Source organism: Nerophis lumbriciformis, linkage group LG19 (assembly GCF_033978685.3).
Source record: "Nerophis lumbriciformis linkage group LG19, RoL_Nlum_v2.1, whole genome shotgun sequence".
In the NCBI taxonomy this organism is placed as follows: domain Eukaryota; kingdom Metazoa; phylum Chordata; class Actinopteri; order Syngnathiformes; family Syngnathidae; genus Nerophis; species Nerophis lumbriciformis.
This window is the reverse complement of record NC_084566.2, coordinates 22,332,423-22,348,099: the sequence shown is the minus strand read 5'-3', so window position 1 is coordinate 22,348,099 and position 15,677 is coordinate 22,332,423. Positions and strand designations below refer to the sequence as shown.

Sequence of the window (15,677 nt, the reverse complement as noted above, 5' to 3'; positions counted from 1 at the left end):
TAAATACAGCCCCAGGTCCCTACACCCGGAGCTCTTGTAAAAAGAGCTCAGCAGTGCATGCACTTTTTGCGTCGGATGAAAAAAGCACAGCTCCCTCCCCCCATTCTACAGAGGCACTATAGAGATCCTACTGACCAACAGCATCTCTGTCTGGACTGGAGCCTGCACTGGCTCAGACTGGAAGTCTCTGCAGGGTGGTGAGGACGGCGGAAAAGATCACCAGGACTCCTCTTCCTCCTATCCAGGAAATCGCAAAAAGCCGCTGCCTGACCAGGGCTCAGAAAATCTGTAGAGACTCCTCCCACCCCCACCAAGGACTGTTTTCACTGCTGGACTCTAGAAAGAGGTTTCGCAGCCTCTGTAGCAGAACCTCCAGGTTCTGTAACAGCTTGTTCCCTCAGGCCATCAGACTCTTGAATGCATTAAAATAAAATACCTCAGTTATATAATAATAATAATGACAACTAAGTAATACATTACAAAATAAGTCAAAGTCCTCAACAATTGTCATAATTATTGCAATACAGAACATAGAGAATGTGCAAAAAGCAACTTGTGTAATATTGTTGCTCATAAACCTTGCTCGCTGTAATACTCATTGGTGCATAATGAGGAAGTGCTGTGTTGTTGTTGTGGCTACTAGTTAGACTTTCACTGCAGTGTGTCATGGGGGGAGGGGGGGGGGGGGGGGGGGTCGCAGCTCACTACGGGTTGTTCTCCCGGGATGCAGAATTGACTACTCAAGACAAGGCGTGCCGGTAAAAACATGATTTAATTACCCAAAACTCAAAGAGGTACAAACAAAAAAGGAACACAAAGCGAAGGCACACTGCGCTGATCACACTTGGAGATAAAGCACAAAACTTAGCGCAGAAGAAGCTAACACTTAGTATGGATTTGAGACAAGTAATACTCACAAAACTTTGGCATGAAACAAAACTTCCGTAACAGGTTGCATGAAGCAAATAATGACGCCAGGCCGACTGACTGTCAAAGGCAAACTTAAATAATGCCTCTGATTAGTGCTCGGGTAGCAGGTGAGCGGCCGAACACTAATCAGAGACATGTGAACATAATTAGCAACAGCTGCGTGAGTCCAAGACGTGAAACAGTTGAAGAAATGGTTGTCAAGGTAACAAACAAACAAGGAAGTGCAACCAGGAACTATGGAATCTTTAAACAGAAAATAACATAAAACCTGATCCAAACCACAGATCATGACAGTGTTATGAAGACTGCTGTTGGCGAGTTAAGGGCAGTAATAAAAATAAGTTTAAAAAGAGCGTCACTGTGTGCTTCTGTCAGGACGCTACATTACATTAAAGAGGGTGACTTTCAAGACGTTACTTGTATCGTATCACCACCAAGCACTTGTTGCAGGTGACAGACTCTGCATTCATTTACCACCGAAATAAAGCACCAATAGCTTCTTTTTTTTGTTAGAGGTACTACCACTTATGTTGGCCTCGGCGCCATTATAAAGCCCGTTTTTTGGTGCACAGCCCTAATAATAGGTACAATCTGCAAAGCAAACACTTTGCACAGCTCAACAAAAGACAAGATCGGCACATTCAATATACAGGTAAAAGCCAGTAAATTAGAATATTTTGAAAAACTTGATTTATTTCAGTAATTGCATTCAAAAGGTGTAACTTGTACATTATATTTATTCATTGCACACAGACTGATGCATTCAAATGTTTATTTCATTTAATTTTGATGATTTGAAGTGGCAACAAATGAAAATCCAAAATTCCGTGTGTCACAAAATTAGAATATTACTTAAGGCTAATACAAAAAAGGGATTTTTAGAAATGTTGGCCAACTGAAAAGTATGAAAATGAAAAATATGAGCATGTACAATACTCAATACTTGGTTGGAGCTCCTTTTGCCTCAATTACTGCGTTAATGCGGCGTGACATGGAGTCGATGAGTTTCTGGCACTGCTCAGGTGTTATGAGAGCCCAGGTTGCTCTGATAGTGGCCTTCAACTCTTCTGCGTTTTTGGGTCTGGCATTCTGCATCTTCCTTTTCACAATACCCCACAGATTTTCTATGGGACTAAGGTCAGGGGAGTTGGCGGGCCAATTTAGAACAGAAATACCATGGTCCGTAAACCAGGCACGGGTAGATTTTGCGCTGTGTGCAGGCGCCAAGTCCTGTTGGAACTTGAAATCTCCATCTCCATAGAGCAGGTCAGCAGCAGGAAGCATGAAGTGCTCTAAAACTTGCTGGTAGACGGCTGCGTTGACCCTGGATCTCAGGAAACAGAGTGGACCGACACCAGCAGATGACATGGCACCCCAAACCATCACCCAACCATGCAAATTTTGCATTTCCTTTGGAAATCGAGGTCCCAGAGTCTGGAGGAAGACAGGAGAGGCACAGGATCCACGTTGCCTGAAGTCTAGTGTAAAGTTTCCACCATCAGTGATGGTTTGGGGTGCCATGTCATCTGCTGGTGTCGGTCCACTCTGTTTCCTGAGATCCAGGGTCAACGCAGCCGTCTACCAGCAAGTTTTAGAGCACTTCATGCTTCCTGCTGCTGACCTGCTCTATGGAGATGGAGATTTCAAGTTCCAACAGGACTTGGCGCCTGCACACAGCGCAAAATCTACCCGTGCCTGGTTTACGGACCATGGTATTTCTGTTCTAAATTGGCCCGCCAACTCCCCTGACCTTAGCCCCATAGAAAATCTGTGGGGTATTGTGAAAAGGAAGATGCAGAATGCCAGACCCAAAAACGCAGAAGAGTTGAAGGCCACTATCAGAGCAACTTGGGCTCTCATAACACCTGAGCAGTGCCAGAAACTCATCGACTCCATGCCACGCCGCATTAACGCAGTAATTGAGGCAAAAGGAGCTCCAACCAAGTATTGAGTATTGTACATGCTCATATTTTTCTTTTTCATACTTTTCAGTTGGCCAACATTTCTAAAAATCCCTTTTTTGTATTAGCCTTAAGTAATATTCTAATTTTGTGACACACGGAATTTTGGATTTTCATTTGTTGCCACTTCAAATCATCAAAATTAAATGAAATAAACATTTGAATGCATCAGTCTGTGTGCAATGAATAAATATAATGTACAAGTTACACCTTTTGAATGCAATTACTGAAATAAATCAAGTTTTTCAAAATATTCTAATTTACTGGCTTTTACCTCTAATGGTAAAAACTGTTTCCAACATACTTAGGACAACCTAAAATGAATGCATCCTGGAAAATGGGATGCAGAAGTGTAAGAAAATATTATATAACTAGTTTATACTCCATTCCAGACACCGCTCAAGAACTTTGATCCAACAGCGCCAGGATTCCACAATATCACAACATATCACTTGATCAAGCCTTGTCGCAAAATTTCCATACTACAAAATAGGTCAAAAGTATGTATTATTTGTGTTGATATCATATCGGAATTGGTCAATAGTCAAGGCTAAAATATCGGTATCGTATCGGAACTTAAAAAAAGTTGAATCTGGATGCCGCTAATTTTTGGCATTTAAAAGGTGTCAGCTGTCCATTTCACTGCATTTTCAAGCCCAAAGCTGAACATTTCATATAAACAACAAAAATGTAACCAATTTAATAGATCCATAACAGGTCTGGTAAAGGTTTAATGTTGGTGTGCACTGTTTTTGACATTTGGAAGTAGAGATGTCCAATAATATCGGCCTGCCGATATTATCGGCTGATAAATGCTTTAAAATGTAATATCGGAAATTATCGGTATCGTTTTGTTTTTTTTATTATCGGTATCGTTTTTTTAATTAAATCAACATAAAAAAAAAAGGGTTGTTTCTTTCTGTTATTAATATTCTGGTTCCTACATTATATATCAATACAGTCTGCAAGGGATACAGTCCGTAAGCACACATGATTGTGCGTGCTGCTGGTCCACTAATAGTACTAACCTTTAACAGTTAATTTTACTCATTTTCATTAATTACTAGTTTCTATGAAACTGTTTTTATATTGTTTTACTTTCTTTTTTATTCAAGAAAATATTTTTAATTTATCTATCTTATTTTATTTTATAATTTTTTTTAAAAAGGACCATACCATACCTGGTGGTCCAAATTAGGCATAATAATGTGTTGCTTCCACGACTGTATATATCAGTATCGGTTGATATCGGTATCGGTTGATATCGGTATCGGTAATTAAAAGTTGGACAATATCGGAATATCGGATATCGGCAAAAAGCCATTATCGGATATCCCTATTTAGAAGGTATCTCTTAAGTTACCATGCATAAGTGGTTAGGGTCAGGTTTTTTTAAGCATTTTTAAAGTACCGTAAAACTTGTCAATATCAGCCAGGGAAACAGCACGAGTCCGAGTGGCCACTATAGACCCTTGGCCACTATATGCAGGTAGGTAGCCATTATGCGAACACATTTGGAAGCTCGCTCATTGCAGCGGAATAGTTGGTTTAAGCAAAACGTTACATTTATTTATTAAATGATCCAATTTAAACATTATGGAGGAAAGCACAAAACAAGTCATATTGCAGGAAATGTATCATTTAGAGTAAACAATTAAATAACAAAAACTAAGATCATTCTATCAACATCATTGTAGCGCATTTTGATATTAGTGGCCAATATGGACAAGGTTTATAACACTTTCTCTGTAGGGGAAATTAGTGTGGCCGCTAACACATGTTTGACTGTGATTTTGAAATGCTGATGTTTTCCAATTGCTTGCTTAGAAAAGCCACGTTACCATACAAACAAGATGACCAAAACAATTCATTTTGCGTCCATTTTCAATGGGAGTGCTCAGCAGGTCTGATAAAAGGTTAAAAGTGTTACAGTTGATTAAAAAATATCCTTCAGATTGTCACTGTAAGTGGGGAAAAACAATTCCGCAATCAGGACATATGGTGACTCATGACACCTGAGATAAACACTTTGATACTAAAAGCTCTCAAGTGTTTATACTCAGGCCACAGACGAAAGGAACAATCAGAATTGTCAAACAAGAAAAACAGGGTTTAATGTGGCGTCGGTGTGGACGGGAAGGAGTAATAAGGATCCTTTTTCTGGAGGCTGCTGTCTGTCACGTGACAAGAGAAGGTAGGAGTAGTAGAGGCCAAGGCCAAGTTGCAGCGCTCGCTGTCTTGACTGGGGATGTCACAAGCCTACAGGAAGCCATGCATGACTTGTCTCATCACGTCAAGCTAGTAAAGCTCCAGGTCACCGTGCTGAGTGCTCTTTAGCGATGCCCTCAGTGCCCCCATTTCCTGCGGCTCGATGGCCAGCCGGGAGACAACATCACCATCTCTGCCTGGCCTTAATAGTGGTACGTTTCATCTTAAGTGTATTTCCAACGTCACGGTAATAAAGATCAAATGAAGGAGGGGAGAAAATGATTGTTTATGGTATTAAAAAGTGAGCAGAATAGACAAAATGAATTTTCACAGTACAACAGTATCCACTTGCACGAACGATCTCTGCTCTAACAATCTAATTTTGTCTCTGCAGCTGCTGCTGCACGAGCGCCTCTGTAATGCCTCTGCGGGGGATTGTATCTGCTTGCAAAGGTTCTGATGGGTTCAAATGAGTCAGACCTAATGTCTCTACTGGCCGCCTTACTTGACTATTGTGTAAAACCACTAACTGGGAGAGTTACTTGTTTTCCATTTCCTGTGATCCAGTGGTGTTCGGCAAAGTTTCTAATGTCAGTTCCTCAGCGATGCGCAGATTTACAGAAACCACGGCCCGTTCTCAGCAGAGGAAGAACTAGTGGGAAAAGGTTTGGGGGGAAAAAATAATAAATATAACTGCAATATTGAGATCCATTACATGTTCATTATTCTGGTTATAATTTGCAATGGTGTAGAATTGTACTCCATCATACTATAAGCAGTTTCAAATATATGTATATATTTGAAACTGCTAATAATATACACACATACATAAACAAAGGTATGCACAATATACAATGTTGTAGCTAGTCGTTGTGTATCCTGCATTATCACAGATAAGTCTTTTTAACTTTTCCTATTAATTATATACTTTTCCTATTATTGCAGAAACCACACATACACATAGTGCCCTAACTTTTCCCAATGTTTTTGAGTTACAGCCATTGACCAAATGGTTTTAATTAATTTTCCTCCCTCAAAAATAAACACAAAACAAACTATGCAGGGTGAAAAATGTTTTTTGGAAAGGTAGAGTGTGTTAAGAACACCCCATTTCACTTTTTATAGGAGCCAGTTACTGATTAACTATGCTATGTGTACTGTGTACTTTATTTAGGTACACCTAAAAACTAGGGATGTGCCGATTGATTGTCCACCGATGAGTCTCTCAGTTTTCGTGAAAAATTACAGTATGTGATCACCATTGCTAATTAATGCTGTTTAATTCTGACCACGAACACCAATCCCCTCTGGCTGACAAGCGGCTAGCAGCTAATTATGTATCTCCATTCAGCATGGAGCCACTCTTTCGGGTAATAATAATAATCACCTCCATTTAGGCAAATAAACTGCATTTCTTGGTAGCTTAAGTATCGTGGACAAGTAGAGGGCTAGGCTAAATATGTTACACACCGAGAGCAAGCCAGGAACAGGCATGCTAATGGCTAAGATAGCTGTTAAGATAGCTTACAACAGAATACATAAGTTCTCAGTAAAGTTTAAGGAGTGCAGATGAACTCACATTGCAGCAGAGAGTAAGCAGCTATTAACAGGAAATTAACGCTTAGATTAATAAGGGTCTAGACTTTAGAGAGGATAATATGACAAAAAAATGTTAGTGTGTCAGCGCACTGTCGCAGTCAGTACACGACATGTAAGAGAGTAAGGCTAGTATCAGTTTATGAAACTAATGTGAATAGATCAATATTTGTATTTTCTCAAAAACAGTTTTTTTTTTGATAATGCTTTAAAAAAACTCAGGGAATAATTCCCTGGGCACAGGAGGATTTGAGGGGGGAAAAAAACAAAGGATTTCAAAAACTAGTAGTGGTAGTGGCTTTTGTTTAGGTATTGTGTACTATAAAGACTTTGCTTAAACAATTGTATATAATAGTAGAGAATAATAGTGTTAATATTGTTAAACTATCAATAGCACTCACCATAAATTAATTGAAAAATGTACAATTAGTTATATGTTAGGTATCGGTATCAGCTGATCTCATTTATGGATGATCTGTATCAGAATCAGCGGCATAAACCCTGATCGGAGCATCCCTACTAAAAACACCAACACAAATGGGTTGCATGAAGAAGAAATAATACTGTGCATTTTTATCTTTTATTTATTTCTACTATTTGTAGAGTTTGTACAGGACAAGACTTGCAGCTGGATAAATGAACTGTGTTAGAGTACCTACACAGGAGAGGTTTTCTTTTCAATGGCGCTCTCTTCTGGGGAAAGTGCTGAAGTGGAGCTGCTGGGTTCGGTCTGATTCTCCACACATTGCTCCTGCTCAAGTTAAAAACAAGCTTCTTTTTAGTAAACCAAGTACAAAAAATAGACATTTGTATGGTTTCAAGTTGTTATTACCTTGACTGAAAGATGCAGGAATTTCTCCTCTAATTCTTTGATGGTGTTCTCCTTGTCCGTAACTACTTGGTACAGGTTCTGGATGAGAGTATTTTGCACGGACATCAACTCTGTGTCCAGGTTTTGGGCCGTGCTCGGCTCGGTCACCGTGTTCTGTGCTTCCAATTGTTTGGTGAGCTCACTCAGCGTCTCTTTCATCTGGGCCTTCTCCTTCTGTTATTTGTATGAGTATTTTTTAGACTTATAAAGGCTACATGTTCTATAGAGCAAATATGTTAGCGAGATTACCAGCAGAACTTCTACTAGCTCGTTGTCATGTTTACTTTTGAGTTTCAGGGCGCATATCTGAGCTGTCTTTTCCTCAGACAGGCATTTGTTTCTGGCCTTGGAGGCTTCTAGCTTCTTTTTCACATCTTCATGTTCTTTCTGTAGGGCTTCATAACCAGCAGAGATCCTCTGGAGAGCAAAATTAGTAGGGTTACATCATAAAGAAATAATGATTTAAAAAGGTATACAACAGGGGTCCACAACCTTTTTTGCACCACGGACCGGTTTAATGTAGGCATTATTTCCAGGGACCGGCTTTCCACTTGTGCCAGATAAATACAGCAAAAATAGGTGCATGAAAAATACAACTCACTATAACGCTGGAATTAGTGAGAGCCCTGGGCTTGTTTCTTTGCAATGAGATCCCCAGCACTTAGCATCCACCTGCTGGGGACTGCAGATATAAATCAGTCTTTGGCTACAATCTGTCATTACTGTTGTTATAACAAATATTACAAATGGCAACTTCCTATGAGGAGTTTTATTGCACATCTACAAACCACGTTTCCATATGAGTTGGGAAATTGTGTTAGATGTAAATATAAACGGAATACAATGATTTGCAAATCCCTTTCAACCCATATTCAATTGAGTGCACTACAAAGACAAGATATTTTTTTTTTTTTTTGCAAATAATAATGAACTTAGAATTTCATGGCTGCAACACGTGCCAAAGTAGTTGGGAAAGGGCGTGTTCACCACTGTGTTACATGGCCTTTCCTTTTAACAACTCTCAGTAAACATTTGGGAACTGAGGAGACACATTTTTTTAAGCTTCTCAGGTGGAATTCTTTCCCATTCTTGCTTGATGTACAGCTTAAGTTGTTCAACAGTCCGGGGGTCTCCGTTGTTGTATTTTAGGCTTCATAATGCGCCACACATTTTCAATGGGAGACAGGTCTGGACTACAGGCAGGCCAGTCTAGTACCTGCACTCTTTTACTATGAAGCCACGTTGATGTAACACATGGCTTGGCATTGTCTTGCTGAAATAAGCAGGGGTGTCCATGGTAACGTTGCTTGGATGGCAACCAAAACCTGTATGTACCTTTCAGCATTAATGGCGCCTTCACAGATGTGTAAGTTACCCATGTCTTGGGCACTAATACACCCCCATACCATCACAGATGCTAGCTTTTCAACTTTGCGCCTATAACAATCCGGATGGTTCTTTTCCTCTTTGGTCCAGAGGACACGACGTCCACAGTGTCCAAAAACAATTTGAAATGTGGACTCCTCAGACCACAGAACACTTTTCCACTTTGTATCAGTCAATCTTAGATGAGCTCAGGCCCAGCGAAGCCGACGGCGTTTCTGGTTGTTGTTGAAAAACGGTTTTCGTCTTGCATAGGAGAGTTTTAACTTGCACTTACAGATGTAGCGACCAACTGTAGTTACTGACAGTGGGTTTCTGAAGTATTCCTGAGCTTATGTGGTGATATCCTTTACACACTGATGTCACTTGTTGATGCAGTACAGCCTGAGGGATCGAAGGTCACGGGCTTAGCTGCTTACGTGCAGTGATTTCTCCAGATTCTCTGAACCCTTTGATGATATTACGGACCGTAGATGGTGAAATCCCTAAATTCCTTGCAATAGCTGGTTGAGAAAGGTTTTCTTAAACTGTTCAACAATTTGCTCACGCATTTGTTGACAAAGTGGTGACCCTCGCCCCATCCTTGTTTGTGAATGACTGAGCATTTCATGGAATCTACTTTTATACCCAATCATGGCATCCACCTGTTCCCAATTTGCCTGTTCACCTGTGGGTCGTTCCAAATGAGTGTTTGATGAGCATTCCTCAACTTTATCAGTATTTATTGCCACCTTTCCCAACTTCTTTGTCACGTGTTGCTGGCATCAAATTCTAAAGTTAATAATTATTTGCAAAAAAGAAATAAATGTTTATCAGTTTGAACATCAAATATGTTGTCTTTGTAGCATATTCAACTGAATATGGGTTGAAAATGATTTGCAAATCATTGTATTCCGTTTATATTTACATCTAACACAATTTCCCAACTCATATGGAAACTGGGTTTGTATAAACAAGCTTATTGGTGTGTCTAGTGGGACAGGCGAAAGTTAAGTCGGAGAAAATGCAGTCATTTATAAATGTAATGGTTCTCTTCGGCCCGGAAGCAAATGCGTCACGGATGGTGGTTGGTGACCAAATGTATACAGTACACACCTCAAAGGCATCCTTTTTCTCCTTCTCAATTGTGCGGATGTAGCTGATGTTGCGGAAATGAGTTGAGCTTTTTGGGGAATTTCCAAAACCAGGAGGTTCTTCTTCCACACTCTGCACGCATGACAGAGTTGACGCCTTCTTTAGCTGCTGCTCCAGATCTCGCACCTGTCTCATACACACACACTGTAGTTTTATCCTGTATCGTATCAGCGAAAAACATCATCTTACCCTTGAGTGAAGAGCCAGTATCTGCTGTGCACGTCCTCTAAAGCTGCTTGGACAACCCAGTAATTGCTGAATGCTGACCTCTTCCCCGACCTCGCTCATCAAAACCTAAAACAGCGACAATTGCCATATCATTAGGATCCAGACTTCAAAATGTATTTGGTGCGTGTGAGAGATGAGATGTTTTGCACCTTCTGAGCCACTTTTAACTCCTGTTTAAGAAACTGAACCTGGTTGCGGTATTCTGTGGTTTTGAGCTGAGCAGCCGCTAATTTCTCCTTCAAAGTCTTCACGACTGGAGTGTCCTGTTTACAAAACAATACAAATTTAAATGAATGGGATACCATTATTTAACCTTAGAAGTACCATATTTTTCGGACACAGTGCTCAGCAATTTATAAGGCGCACTGCCGATGAGCGAGTCTATTCAGTTCTATTTTCATACAAAAGGCGCACCGGATTATAAAGCGCAATTAAGGGGTCATATGATTTTTTTTCCTACATTTAAAACACTTCCTTTTTGTGGTCTACATAACATGTAATGGTGGTTCTTCGGTCAAAATGTGGCATTAATAATTTTTACAGACCATCTTCAAGCCGCTTTCTGGTCGTCACTTCAGGATGCGCCGTTTTTGTGGGTGGTCTTATTTACGTGGCTACACTTCGACAGCGTTTTCACCACGTCATCTTTATTGTACCAGTAGTTTTTAGCGCTTCCATAGCGAGTCTACTGAAAGATATAAGATAGAACTGTAAGCAACTTTATATTAGAAATGGCAAAAGGGGAGGATGAATGCCCCACAACAACAAGATAGAAACAAGAATGAGCTTATTGACTACAGCGTGGACTACAATGGCAAACGTGTGCAAAATTTCAGGACTTATGCAGATTCCAAATACGGTTCACATCAGCAGTTACTAATAGGTACGAAAAGTTGGTTTTGCATGATATTGCAAAACAAAATGCCAGATATCTCCTAATATCTCCTTTTACACACTCCATAATAACCATATGTTGAAGCACAGTACGTTTAACTACGGTAGCTGTAATGCTCCACGTTCTATCAAGCGGTGGGGCTTTGTAACTTACCAAAGTCGTTCTAAAACATTTTAAACTGATTTTTAAGCGCCGTTTGTAATGTTCTATATTTTCAATGTTCTATATTTTCAATCGAATATCAAAGTTTTGGTGTTGCTTGCTTACGGATACTTGCCAGCGTGAACAGGTGCCAGTCATCCTGCAGTCCACACGTATTTCTTATGTGTGACTGTCATCTACTGGTCACACTTATCATTAGAATTTTAAGTGTGCCTTATAGTCTGAAAAATATGGTACATTTAGTTCCAGTGCAACCTCGAAGGTTCTATAGAAAATAATTGAAATATAAATATTGTGATGTGTTTCACAGTCAAACAGTTGCCATCATAACATCTGTGGTAATTGTACAGGTAATATTTTAGATACAATTCTAACCTTCTTAACATTCTCTCAGTAAGTTAGCAATTTTGAAATAAAAACTTAATAGAATACAGGGGTACCTAATTCAATTTTATTTAATACAGGGATAGCCCACGTTAATAAACATTTCTGTAAATTTGTCAGTATTAGCTATGGATTGTAGTTCCTAGGCAAGATATAAAAGGCCAACAATTAACACCAATAAAATAAAACATAATCTTAGCGATACATTACATCAGTGTTTTTCAACCACTGTGCCGCGGCACATTAGTGTGCCGTGAGATACAGTCTGGTGTGCCGTGGGAGATTATCTAAATGTATCTATTTGGGTTAAATATATATATTTTTTGCAAACCAGTAATTATAGTCTGCAAATGATGTGTTGTTGTTGAGTGTCGGTGCTGTCTAGAGCTCGGCAGAGTAACCGTATAATACTCTTCCATATCAGTAGGTGGCAGCCGGTAGCTAATTGTTTTGTAGATGTCGAAAACAGTGGGAGGCAGTGTGCAGGTAAAAAGGTATCTAATGCTTAAACCAAAAATAAACAAAAGGTGAGTGCCCCTAAGAAAAAGCATTGAAGCATAGGGAAGGTTATGCAGAACGAAACTAAGACTGAACTGGCTGCAAAGTAAACAAAAACAGAATGCTGGACGACAGCACAGACTTACTGCGGAGCAAAGACGGCGTCCACAATGTACATCCGAACATGACATGACAATCAACAATGTCCCCACAAAGAAGGATAAAAACAACTGAAATATTCTTGATTGCTAAAACAAAGTAGATGCGGGAAATATCGCTCAAAGGAAGACATGAAACTGCTACAGGAAAATACCAAAAATAGAGAAAAAGCCACCAATATAGGAGCGCAAGACAAGAACTAAAACTCAAAATAAGTCGGGGCGTGATGTGACAGGTCGTGACAGTACACCTATTTTGAGACAAGAGCTGCAGTGATGCATGCTTGGTTATGGTTTAATGTCATATCCAATAATTGCAACAACTTTTTACTGGCAACTGAGTTTCGTTTTTTAATGAGATCTGCTTGTGGTGTCCCTCCGGATTTTTTCAACGTAAAAAATGTGCCTTGGCTCAAAAAAGGTTGAAAAACACTGCATTACATCACATTAATACATAAAATACTGTGGATACCTCAACTTAAGAAAACCCCAAGTTAAGAGTGTGTTTAAGATAAGAGCTGTCTCTCAGCCTAATTGTTATGCTTTAAGCAAGCAAAAATTTCAGTTACAAGAGTTACAAGCATTCCGCCATTAGTTATAGCAATGTCATAACTAAATACAAGCTAGCATTAGCTTATATTTAGAGATGGACACAACTTTGTTTTCCAATCATGAGAGTGAAGAAAATGAGTGGGAGGGAGACTGCTGAGAACAGGCGGTGGCTGACATTCATTGAAATAAAGAATGACATCATCTAGAACTTGACAGAGCATGTATTTAGCTAACTTGGCGAAGCAGTTTGATTGTATCACTGCTAGCCTGCACCATATTGAAGCAGTGTGAGTCGATAACAGCAGCTAAGGATGGTAAAATAATATCTACTGTAAATGGCGGGCATTTATCCATGAAAACATGGAAACGCTGCTGATGGTGAGTTTGAGAGTGAAGCAGCTGGAAAAAAATACCGTAGGGCCCCTCAAGGTAAACATTGAACATTGCTCTAGTTGTTTGGTACTACATTGTAGTGTATTGTTTTTCCAACATTATCTTTAAGTTTCTTTTTGTTTTTTTAAAGGCATCTTACACGTTAGAATTGTGCTGTTTTGTGGGGGGCCAAGCACCGAATAAATTGATTTCAATTAATTTCAATGGGCAACGTCGATTTGAAATACAGTTGTTTTGAGTTAAAAGTAAAGCATAATAGTATTATTTTTGGAAATTGGAAAAATAATTGTCCTCGCACATACATACATTAAAGTTAAAGTACCAATGATTGTCACACACACACTAGGTGTGGCGAAATTATTCTCTGCATTTGACCCATCACCCTTGATCACCCCCTGGGAGGTGAGGGGAGCAGTGGGCAGCAGCGCTGGCCGCGCCCGGGAATCATTTTTGGTGATTTAACCCCCCAATTCCAACCCTTGATGCTGAGTGCCAAGCAGGGAGGTAATGGGTCCCATTTTTTTTATAGTCTTTGGTATGACTCAGCTGGGGTTTGAACTCACAACCTACCAATCTCAGGGCGGACACTCTGATAATTGGACTGTCTAGCTGTGAATGTAGCTAGCGTTACAACTCCATATAGTAAATTTGCTTCTTAAAACACCTCATAAGCACCTGGTCTGCACGAGAATAAGAAGACGTTGCAGGAGATCAGTGTTGTTTTGTCGTTATATTTAGCGGGTATTCTTTCAAAAAGCGACTGGTGACCAATCTAGCAACTTGTGGAGACATTCACATGAAATACATATCGCTCTTTTAAGCAAGCAGCTGTCCTGCTTTGACCCTCCCCTCCATATTTTTATTGGGGTGCGTTAATGTTGTTTGCTCACTTTGGCTCCATAAAAAGTACATGTAGATGCATCATGGCTAACTATAAAACATTGACAATTAAGTAATCTAGCCCTCTCTGTGCTGTGTTTTAATCTGATTATGATTAACAAAATAAAGCAAAGAAAATGTTTCAAGTAATAAGTATTACTACAACTAGTCCTGTGTTTGCTTTTGTATTGTATTGTTTACAATTTGCAGCATCGGCCACCCCAAGAACTGAGATGTTGTGATTCATGTGGTAAGTAAGTAAGTACATTTTATTTATAAAGTGCTTTTCACAGATAAAATCCCAAAGCGCTGTACAAAACATCATAAAAACAACAGGGGCAACATCATAAAAAGTATACAAAGTGGTTTAAATTGATAGTTAAAAGGTGCATTAACTAAAAACTTTACTAAAAAGAGAAGTTTTCAAATGTTTCTTATAAGTTTAAACACAGTCAAGATCACGGAGGGACTGGTGCAAATTGTTCCAGAGTCTGGGAGCTATAGCCTGGAATGGCAGGTTTCCACAGGTTTTAAAACAAGTTTTTGGGATTTTTAGAAGACCCTGGCCTGAAGAGTAGGGGCATAGCAAGTCAGTAATGTACTGAGGGGCCCCACCATGCAATGCACGGAATGTCAGGACTAAAATCTTAAACTCAATGCGGAATTTAACTGGAAGCCCATGAAGACTGGATAAAACGGGGGTAATAAGGGTTGTTCTGGGTGCACCGGTCAAAAGTCTGCCAGCCGCATTTTGTACAGTCTGAAGTCTCTTTAGCTTTGACTTGTTGAAAAGAGTGAAAAGAGAATTGCAGTATTCAATACGAGACGAAATGATCGCGTGAATGATCATTTCGAGATCCAATTTTGACAACACATTTCTCACTTTAAAAATATTTCTGAGATGATAAAAACAGTTTTTGCTCAAAACAGTGACGGCAGTGACCCTCCAAAGACACTGACTGATCAAACACAACCCCAAGGTTTCTGAGGCTGCTTTTAACAGATGCATCCACAGCACCAAGGGAGTTCTTGATCAGAGGGATCTTTTTATCGGGAGCAATTATCAGAGTTTCTGTTATGTTAAAATTTATCTGGAGGAAATTTGAGGACAACCAGATTTTAATACAGGATACGCACTCCAAGAACTCAGATAAAAAGTGAAACTCTGAATCATTGAAGGAGCATAACAGTTGAATATCATCTGCATAGAAATGATAAGAATCCGTTTTAAAACTACTGATCAACCTCCCAAGCAGCATCAGAGTAATAGTTTAGGTTGTCCACTGTAAGAAACATGGCAGTCGTTTAAACTTAACTCACCTCTGCGTCTTTAGAAAAGTTTGATTTCTGAACATTGACATCAATCTTCTGACCTGGTAGGGAGTGCAGCGCTGCCTGCAGCTGTAAAGGAAAAAGCAGAAAAACTCATTATCCTTGGAGAAATG

The 15,677-nt window shown here is 39.7% G+C and overlaps 2 protein-coding genes across 8 annotated transcripts in view; one reads left to right on the top strand and one right to left on the bottom strand.

Annotated features, from left to right (window-relative positions):
- gjc2 (gap junction protein gamma 2) overlaps positions 1–15,677 on the top strand; it is a 122,424-nt gene that overhangs the window by 28,532 nt on the left and 78,215 nt on the right. The window lies entirely within an intron of this gene.
- LOC133618695 (coiled-coil domain-containing protein 13-like) overlaps positions 1–15,677 on the bottom strand; it is a 31,657-nt gene that overhangs the window by 12,841 nt on the left and 3,139 nt on the right. For 4 of the 7 annotated variants that reach the window (XR_009817327.2, XM_061979283.2, XM_061979282.2 and 1 more), the window contains exons 4-10: positions 15,553–15,633; positions 10,461–10,574; positions 10,273–10,377; positions 10,045–10,209; positions 7,816–7,983; positions 7,528–7,740; positions 7,355–7,446 (exon numbers count right to left, since the gene is read on the bottom strand). Coding sequence is in view for 6 of the 7 variants with exons in the window: in XM_061979283.2 (XP_061835267.2) it covers positions 7,355–7,446; positions 7,528–7,740; positions 7,816–7,983; positions 10,045–10,209; positions 10,273–10,377; positions 10,461–10,574; positions 15,553–15,633 (938 nt within the window). In the remaining variant the exon portion in view is untranslated. Of the gene's footprint in view, positions 1–3,156; positions 5,752–7,350; positions 7,447–7,527; positions 7,741–7,815; positions 7,984–10,044; positions 10,210–10,272; positions 10,378–10,460; positions 10,575–15,552; positions 15,634–15,677 lie in introns of those variants that run through there. The other 3 variants (XM_061979286.2, XM_061979285.2, XM_061979287.2) reach the window with 3 other exon arrangements.